This window comes from Toxorhynchites rutilus, chromosome 3 (genome assembly GCF_029784135.1).
Source record: "Toxorhynchites rutilus septentrionalis strain SRP chromosome 3, ASM2978413v1, whole genome shotgun sequence".
Lineage (NCBI taxonomy): Eukaryota > Metazoa > Arthropoda > Insecta > Diptera > Culicidae > Toxorhynchites > Toxorhynchites rutilus.
Genome location: NC_073746.1, coordinates 3,221,591 through 3,231,526, shown reverse-complemented (window position 1 = coordinate 3,231,526; position 9,936 = coordinate 3,221,591). Strand labels below are relative to the sequence as shown.

Sequence of the window (9,936 nt, the reverse complement as noted above, 5' to 3'; positions counted from 1 at the left end):
CCACTGCGGGTTAATGTTATTATTGATATCAGTGCAATTTCAAGCCGAAGCAAGATTGATTTCGACATTTTTAGGTCAAATATTTAGTAGATTTTTTCTTCTGATTTTGGAAACACTTTGACATTTGAATGCCACTTTGGCTAACACTTGTGTTATTAAAAACAATCGGGTTCACACCATTCCTGATAGCAATACAGTTTATTTGTTAATTCGTAGTATAATTGTTGTATAGCTTCAAGCTGAAATTTAAATTTGCTTATAGTTTGGAATCATATGGAAATATCTGCATATTACATAAAAGTGCGCTATTTAAAAACCTGGATGTTTAATTCCTTCAAAGCCTTCGAATCGTTCCTAACTTCTGTCTCTATCACATAATTGTCTGATAATCTTTTAAATTCAATTAAATTCGTTTTTGTTTTTCACACATTTAATGTAATAATTTTTCCGTGATCTTCAATCGCGTGTATGCTGCTAAACGTTTTGTTCAAACTGTTATTTTTCACAGTAACCGTCGTTATGACTACATCGGCAGGTTTACTGCGATCGTGGCAACATTCCCCTCCTCGTGAGGCTGAATGGAACCCTCAGGCTCACTACATTTAGCAACGTCCAATACAGCCAGTTTGGAAACTGGCCGTCGAAATAATCCACCTTGTGTTTGAACCAGTGCTTGCCTAACTCTTTTATCACTACCAGTTATCACCTGCAGGACGCGTCCTCGTATCCATCCATTCCTTCTGGTTTCATCAATGACTATTACTAGATCTCAACATTGAATCGGTTTCGTCTCATTAAACCACTTGGTACGTCTCGTTAGAGTAGGTAGGTATTCCAAAACCCATCGCTTCCAAAAATAATCGATACGTTGTTGGATCAAATCCCAAGAAGTCCGTATCGTTTCTGTCGTAATCTTCACCACGGGTTGTTTGACCCCGGTTGAGCTTCCTAGGATGAAGTGGTTCGGAGTGAGCGCTTCTTGCTCTGCAGAATCTAGCGGTAGATATGTAAGTGGTCGAGTGTTGACAATCGCTTCAGCTTCAACTATTAGCGTTTGCAATCCATCGTCATCAAGCTTTGGATTCTGTGGTAGGCTTGCCATGGTTTTCTTTATTGAGCGTACCATACGCTCCCACGATCCTCCCATATGTGGCGCGGAAGGCGGTATGAACAACCACTTCGTTTCCGTATTGGTGAAAGTTGATGCTAAGTGCTGTTCAATTTGCTGGATTTGATCTCGCAATACCCGATCTGCTCCGGAGAAATTCCGACCATTGTCGGAGTAAATTTCGAGTGGTGCCCCTCTTCGGCATACGAAGCGACGTAAACAGGCGATACAAGACTTAGTCGACAGATCATAGGCGACTTCTAGGTGCACTGCTCGTACCGTGAGACACGTAATCAAACAGATCCAACGTTTCACTGACGATCTACCCACCTTTATCTGGATAGGACCAACATAATCGACACCTATATAAGTGAACGGGCGAATATTCGGCGACAGACATGCAACTGGGAGGGGACCCATTCTAGGCACTGCTGGTTTTGCTTTGAATACCTTGCACCATTGACATCGTTCGGTTACTTTTCGAGCAACAGTTCGCAGCTGGGCTATGTAGAACCGTTGACGCATTTCGTTAATGATTGTTTCGGAATTGCCGTGTAGAAACTTCTGATGGTAACTTTCTGTGATGAGAGCAGTGATTCGGTGGTTTCTTGGTAATATAACGGGAAACTTTACATCTTCATATACATTTTTTGCTTTGGTTATTCGACCATCAAGTCGTAAAACTCCTTGCTCATCCATCACTGGTGTTAATCTCCACAGTGAACTTGATTTATCCAGCTCCAAACGTTCGACCTCTGGCAACGTCTTGTTCTTTGCGAAAATTACCACTTCATCACGATATGCTTCCGATTGAGCGTTTCCGTTTTGAGAGTTTCCAAAGTAGCACTTCCGCTGCGTGTAGCTCTTCTTGCGTCAAGTTTGTACCATTCTGTCTTCCGGATTCCTGTCGCTTCAAGCGGTCTACAAAACGGATTACGTAAGCAGTTGTCCTCAGAAGTCGGGTCCACTTTGAAAAGCGTGCGAGGGTAATTGGATTTTGCAGATTTTGAACCTCATGATGCATGTAACATGCTCGAAGTTCCTCGTCGGTGCTTTCGATGCACTTTTTCTGTTTCGGCCATTTTTCTTCGGGCTTCCATAGAAAAGGAGGACCACTAAACCAACGGCCTGATTCTTCGAGGCAAGGTCCTTCTCCCCACTTTGTGGCATCATCTGCAACATTCATCTTACTCGGAACGTACCGCCAGTCCTTAACATTCGTTGCTGATAGAATTTCTCCTACACGACAAGCTATGAATGGTCGGTATCTGCGATGTTCAGCTCGGATCCATGCTAAGGTGACTTCAGAGTCTGTCCAGTAGATGCAACGACGCAGTTGAATTGTGTGGCTTTCACGTACGAATGAGAGTAGACGTACTCCTAAGACCGCTGCCATTAGTTCCAATCGTGGAATGGAGACGTATTTCAATGGGGCAACCTTCGTTTTCGCGGACACCAGGGCACATTTGATCGTCTCGTCTGAGTAGACTACTCGGAAATATACTACTGCGGAAAATGCCGCCTCGCTTGCATCGACGAATACGTGTGCTTCCAAAGAATTGTACAAATTGGCATTCGCATTTTCAAAGTAACACCTTGGGAGACGAACTCGATTAACATGTTCCAGTAACTTTATCCACCTCTTCCAAGTTTCGTAGATTTCGTTGTTGATGCACTCGTCCCACTGGATCCCACTCCTCCAAATATCTTGCATCATGATTTTCCCATGCACTAGGTTACATGCCAGCAGTCCTAGTGGGTCAAAAAGACTCATGACACACTTCAAAACTTGCCGTTTAGTAGGACTCTTGCCCGACCTGATTACTAGTTCGATTTCCTCTCTGAATGATGTTGAAAAGAACAGAACATCAGCTTCGGTGTACCACATCATTCCTAGAACGCGCTCGGATTCTTTCAACAACAAATCTTTAATTGTTTCCTTTTTTGGTTCTCCCAGGTACTCTAGCACAGCTTGCTGATTCGACGACCAATTACGCATCTCGAAGCCACCTTTTGAGTGAATCCATTTTACCTGACGTGCTACCAACATCGCATCATTGACTGTTTCGAAGCTGTCGAGATAATCGTCGACATAATGGTATTTACAAATTGCTTCAGATGCCCTTGGAAATTGCTCGGAAAATTCTTGCGCGTTTCTGTTCTTGACGAACTGTGCAGATGAAGGCGTACTGGTGGCTCCGAAGGTCAATACGTTCATCATAAAAACGCTGGGAGTGTCCTTTGGATTGCTGCGAAACAGGAAGCTTTGCGATGGCTGATCGCGTTGAGTTACTTTTACCTGGTGGAACATCTCTTTGATGTCTCCACTGATTGCTACTGGAAATTGACGATAATGGAATAGGACGGATGTAAGCGGAACAAGATGATCCGGTCCCGGAAGAAGGAGGGAATTCAACGATATTCCGTCGACTTTCGCAGCCGCATCCCAAATCAATCTAACTTTTCCCGGTTTATTTGGGTTGCAGACGGCACCTAGCGGAAGGTACCAAATTCGTCTAGGATCAGCCTCAGTCAGCTCGTTTTCTTTTGCTCGATGCGCATATCCTTTCTCCTGGTACTCCATCACTTGACGATGGATGTTCTCTTTTAAAAGTGGATCTCGCTCCATTCGCTTTTCCAAACACTGCAATCGTCTGAGGGCCATGGAATAGCTGTCGGGAAATTCTACGTTGTCGGTTCTCCAAATAAGTCCTGTCTCGAAACAGTCACCTACTCTTGAAGTGGTTTTCTCCATAATTCTGCGTGCTCTTTTTTCTTCTTCGGATTCCAGATCGTCCGGATGTTTCACCCCACAATCTTCGGCCTCAAAATAATTCTTCATCATACGATCTAATTTTTCTTCTGCCTGGCATTCGCATACATGATAGGTATACTCGTCGGATAATTGACCTTGATCCATGGTTCCGTATACGCACCATCCTAAGCGAGTTTTAGCAGCTACGATTCCGCTGTTTCCTTCTTTGATTTTTTGAGGCACGGGCAACTGTAGGTTCCTTAGACCCACCAGAAGTTTCGGTGTGACATCTTCGTAACTTTTCACCGGCAATCCTTTGAGATGAGGATGATTCAGTTGAAGATCCGCAAAACGTAGAGTTTGTGATGGAAGGTTTAAAGCTCCTACTGTACGCACATTCACCAATTTGAACCGTTTTCTCCGATTAGTTTCAGAGACTTCGAGCGATATGACCTGCGATTCCTCTTCGGTTCTCGTCATGTTACTGGTCCACTTGAGACACAGGGGGACGGTTGGTCCTGTAACACCGAGTTCTTCGGCCAAGCTGCTTTCTATGAGGGTTGCAGAGGACCCTTCATCCAAAAGGGCGAACACGGTGATAGATTTTGACTTTCCGTGTAGTATAACGGGAATTATTCGAAAAAGTATGGACTGTCCGCAATGATGGACGTGACTCTCAGCGGATGCGATTGCAGTATTCCGAACTATCAGATCAGATCTCCCATGCAGCAACTGGTGATGGCGATATTGACATCCATCGATTCCACATTGACTGGAATTTCTACACGTTCGACGACCGTGTGGGTTAAGACAGCTTCGGCATACCTTTAGCGATTGAACACTTTTCCATCGATCGTCTACTGATAACTGTTGGAATTTCATGCAGTTCTTCAAACGATGACCACCTTTTCTGCAGTATGAGCAGAGTTTTTCATTGCCTTCCTTCTCTTTCTTTGGTCCTACTGCGACTTGATTCTCGGAGTGAGTATAAACGAATCCTTTATGTTTTTCTTTGTCGTTTTTGGAATGTTGGGCACTCGTATAGATGACCACCTTGCTGACCGATTCGACCACCATTGCCATAAAATTGCTGAACATTTGCAAATTCGCTTCTTGCTGGTACATGATATGTTGAGCCCATTGAAGTTTAATGTTGGCAGGCAACTTCTCAACTAGCTCTTGGAGGAGCGCAGGGTTCGACAGATGTGCTTGTTATCCTGCTGCGACAAGGTGCTGTGTTAGATTTCTAACCGTCATACCAAATTCAATCAATGTTTCCAGCTTTTCGGGTTTTGGAGCTGGAGTTTCGTGGACATTTCGAATCAACTCATTGATGATAACCTCCGGGCGACCGAACAAAGTTCTTAACGTTTCAATTACCACTGGAACCGAATCGGGAGAGAGTAAATAGAATCGTACTGACTTAAGAGCATTGCCTCTCAAGCATCTTTGAAAACGCGCCAAATTCTCCACGTTGCTGAATCCACAAGCCGCAGAAGAATTACAAAAACTGCTGTAAAAAATTGGCCACTCTTCAGGATCACCCGAGAAGTCCGGTAAATCGCGGGGCATTACATGCCTAGCTGCCAGCTGCTCTGCTGAAGGTCTTCTACGATTATGCTCTTCAGGATGAGTTGGTGAGACAGGCGATATTCCTGCAACTCCGCTGTAGTTCGCGCGCGTGAACGGATTACGCGTCTGCTCTTCAGAAATCGGGTGGGACTCTGGCTGGCGTGGAGGTAGAGCATGTGGTATGCTAGAATCAATATGCACTGGCTGATCTTCTCTTGCACGAAACAAATCCATCGTTCTCTGCATCTGTAATCGACATTTTCGCAATTCATCTTCCAACAAGAGGAATGCATCACTTGGGACTGAATTTACGTTAATATTTTCATCAAGTAGCCGTGTATCGTAAACACCGGTTTTCTTTATCGTTGTTCCCCTGCCGTTATTCGGGGTTGAATGAAATTTCGGAGCACACGAAGGTTGCTCGGTGGATTTCTGCTTCGCTTTGGTGTGCTTGTCAACCCAGTCTTGGACCTGCCTTATGCGATCTCGAGATTCAATTTCGACGATACTTCTCTTCGTACTGTGGCTAGCAGCTTCATCAGCAAGCGACTCCTCCAGCTCGTATTTCTCCTGGGTATGCTTTTTCTGCAGCGCTAATTGTCTCTGTTCCAACTCAATCTGCTTCTGCTCCAATTCCTGCTGTTCGGCCAGGCGTTTGCGTTGCAAATCTGCCCTCCGACTTGACGTAGTCGTTCGCATCGAAACTGGCATCAGCGGTGGTGAACAATGAGGACAAATCCAATCTTTATTCGCTACAGTTGCATCGACTCTGGCACATCGGAAACACCACCATCGATCACATTTGTCGCATGCAACATAATTCGTGATTCCTCGCTAACAACTTGATGGAGCTGGATGTGCTATTCATCACTCCTCAAGCATTGTTCTCGAAGTTTTTTTTTCTCTTCTCCCCAACGAGTTGGTTTTTTTTTCTCGTGTGTTCTGTGGTGAATTAGTGCCCAAAGTGCCCAAAGCAGCCAGAACCGAGGAAGCAGCGCCTCTGCAGTGGTCTGGATCGGCGTCTGTAGTGGATCAATAACCATAACGGCATCGTCAACACGTGGTTGACAACAATAACAACAATCAGTTGAGTACAACAATAACTTCTGCTATTGTGTTGTCTCCGTAGCGCGTGACTTTTGTGTCTCCCTTAATAGGGTAACAGAGCGCATATCGGAACAACAAATTTATGTGATTATTTTTATTTTATTTAAGTTTTTTTTTTTACAAGTGAGATAAAAAAATTGTAAAGATAATAATCGTTCGTTCTAAGAATGGAGGAGGGTGGGGGTCTAGACATGGACATTTCAGACTCCCCCTCGCTTGCTCAAGCAGGGTGTAGTAAGTCCCTTAAACGGACTCCTATGCCCGAAGATTCTTCTTCTGGGGACGAGTCAACTCACACTACCAAGCCCCCCTCCAAAAAAAAGATTGCAAACCTTTCCCCTGATTCCTCCAATACTTCCACCCAATCATCGACATCCCTTCCCCCCTCTGATGTTACTGTCCCCACTCAAACCTTGTCCTCGAATTCCTCTCCTATTGTTTCCGCTCCCCGTGTCAGGGTTTATCCGGACGATGCGCCTGACGCTGGTCCTTGGGTTGTTTTTTTCCGGCCCAAACCTAATGGTAAAGCCTTGAGGGTCGTACAGATTATGACAGATCTGAAAAGATACACCTCTGTTTCGGAAATTTGCAAAGTAAGACCGAACAAACTGCGAGTTGTCGTGACTAACCGAAAGGACGCGAACGATATTGTTGCTGATAAGCATTTCATCCTCGAATATCGAGTTTTTATTCCCTCCCATAACGTAGAAATTGGGGGCGTTATATGTGAAACGGGTCTGACGTGCAAAACTATAGAAAGTATGGGAGTTGGCAGGTTCAAGAGGCTTCCTTCGATGGAAGTCAAAATCTTGGAATGTCGCCAACTTGGAAAAGTTACCCAGGAAGGAGTAGAAAAGAAATTTACGCCGTACGACTCGTTTCGAGTCACTTTTGCTGGTGCCGCCCTCCCTGACTACGTTATGGTGGACAAATTGAGGCTGCCGGTGCGACTCTTCGTGCCAAAGCCCATGACTTGCAACAAATGCAAGTCAGTTGGTCATACAGCAGCTTATTGCGCCAACAAGGAGCGCTGTGCCACATGCGGAGAGCAACATGAGGGGAAATCCTGCAGTGCGACTGAGCATAAGTGTCCATATTGCGGGGGATCCCCACACGAGCTCTCAGCTTGTGAAACTTACAAGAGTCGCTGGGATAAACAAAAGCGCTCTTTGAAGGAACGCTCGAAACGCACTTTCGCGGATATCTTAAAGGGCGCTTCCCCACTGACTCAACAACAACCATTACCAACAAACAATGTCTTTGCTTCACTGCCAGTTGACGAATTGGAAGCGGATACAGCTAACGAGGGCACACCGTTTATTTTCAAAGGGAATTCCCGGCGCAAAAATGTGTCCACTCCCAAAATTCAACGACAAGTCCCATCGGTGGTACCCCATGTTAGCTTGCCTAAAATATCGAGTGCAGCGGACAAGCAAAATCAGGTTCCTCCTGGCTTCCGTGGGAATAGTTCACCTTCGAACGACCCAGCACTCGAGGGGACATCAAAAACCCCAACTGTCCCTTTTTTTGCGTCCAGCTCAACTTCCCAATCGGGATTTATAAAGTTGACTGACCTTGTGGATCAAATCTTCACGTGTTTTAATGTTTCCGATTCCATCAGAACCATTGTCATCTCAATGCTTCCAGTACTAAAGACAATTTTGCAACAATTGATGCAAACATGGCCCCTCCTTGCAATGATTATCTCTCTTGATGTCTAATTTGAATAGAGAGGTCGGAGATATCACTGTTTTACAGTGGAATTGTCGTAGTCTTATCCCTAAATTGGATGCATTCAAATTTTTAATTCATAAGTTCAATTGTGATGTTTTTGCTCTGTCCGAAACTTGGCTTTCTTCGCGAGATGATCTCTCTTTCCACGATTTTAATATTATACGCTTGGACCGTGATGACAGATACGGAGGGGTGCTATTGGGGATCAATAAGTGCCACTCATTTTTCCGAATTGACCTTCCACCTATTGGAGGGATCGAAGCTGTTGCTTGTCATGCAAACATTAAAGGCAAAGACCTCTGTATTGTCAGCTTGTATTGGCCTCCGAGAGCTGCGGTTAGCCGCAAACAACTTGTTGACATGTGCTCACTCCTTCCTGAGCCACGATTGATCTTGGGAGACTTCAACTCTCACGGAACTGCCTGGGGGGAACAGTACGACGACAATCGTTCATTGTTGATATATGACCTTTGTAACAGCTTCAATATGACCGTTTTGAACACTGGGGAAACAACACGTGTGCCTAAACCTCCTGCTAACCCAAGTGCTCTTGACCTCTCGCTTTGCTCGAATTCACTATCGTTAGATTGCAAGTGGAATGTAATCCAGGATCCCAACGGTAGTGATCACTTGCCAATCAAAATTTCCATCACCATTGGGTCGAATTCTTCTGAATCTATAAACATGGCATATGACCTCACAAGACACATTGACTGGAAAAAATATGCGGACGCGATTACTCTAGCCATCAATTCCAGAGATGGTTTACCTCCATTGGAGGAGTATAACTTCCTTTCTCGTTTGATCCATGACAGCGCGGTTCGCGCTCAAACGAAACCCATCCCAGGTTCCACCATTCACCGAAGGCCTCCCAATCCATGGTGGGATAGCCAATGTTCAAAGCTTTATGTAGAAAAATCGAATGCATTTAAAGCTTTTCGGAAACGAGGAACCATTGACAATTTTCAAACGTATTTAGACCTTGAAAATCAATTTAAAAACTTGATCAAAGGTAAAAAACGTGCTTATTGGCGAAATTTCGTGGGAGGTTTGTCACGAGAAACGTCAATGAAAAAATTATGGAAAGTGGCTCGAAACATGAGAAATCGCTCTTCATCGAATGAAAGCGAGGAACATTCACATCGATGGATTTTTAATTTTGCGCGAAAGGTTTGTCCCGATTTCGCTCCCGTGCAAAGAATTGTTCGAGATATACCACAAGATAGGTGCGATCTTGATTCCGAGTTTTCGATGGTAGAATTCTCTCTTGCTCTCCTTTCAAGTAACAATTCGGCTCCAGGATCGGATAGAATTAAGTTCAACTTGTTAAAAAACCTCCCCGATGTGGCCAAACATCGCTTGTTGAATTTATTCAATAAGTTTCTGGAGCATAATGTTGTTCCGGATGATTGGAGACAAGTACGAGTTATAGCTATTCAAAAACCCGGAAAACCCGCGTCCGACTTCAATTCGTACCGCCCAATAGCAATGCTGTCTTGTATACGGAAATTGTTGGAGAAAATGATCTTGTTTCGCCTTGATCGATGGGTTGAAACGAATGGCCTACTCTCAGATACACAATATGGGTTCCGCAGGGGCAAGGGGACGAATGATTGTCTTGCGTTGCTTTCTTCAGAAATTCAAATGGCTTACGCCGAAA

General features: G+C 44.6%; 1 protein-coding gene across 1 annotated transcript; it reads right to left on the bottom strand.

Moving 5' to 3' along the window:
• Window positions 1-769: 769 nt before the first annotated feature.
• Window positions 770-4,988, bottom strand: LOC129779607 (uncharacterized). Its single transcript, XM_055787182.1, has 2 exons — window positions 1,956-4,988; window positions 770-1,879 (listed from the first exon to the last, which is right to left on the bottom strand). The coding sequence occupies exons 1-2, from the start codon at window positions 4,986-4,988 to the stop codon at window positions 770-772; spliced, it is 4,143 nt and encodes a 1,380-aa protein (XP_055643157.1).
• Between the last annotated feature and the right edge of the window lie 4,948 nt (window positions 4,989-9,936).

Excerpts from the sequence above, each read along its gene's own strand:
- LOC129779607 (XM_055787182.1), bottom strand. The coding sequence starts at position 4,988 with ATGTACCAGCAAGAAGCGAATTTGCAAATGTTCAGCAATTTTATGGCA. Across the intron at positions 1,880-1,955 it reads AAGAGCTACACGCAGCGGAA|AACAAGACGTTGCCAGAGGT; the intron begins GTGCTACTTTGG and ends ATTTTCGCAAAG.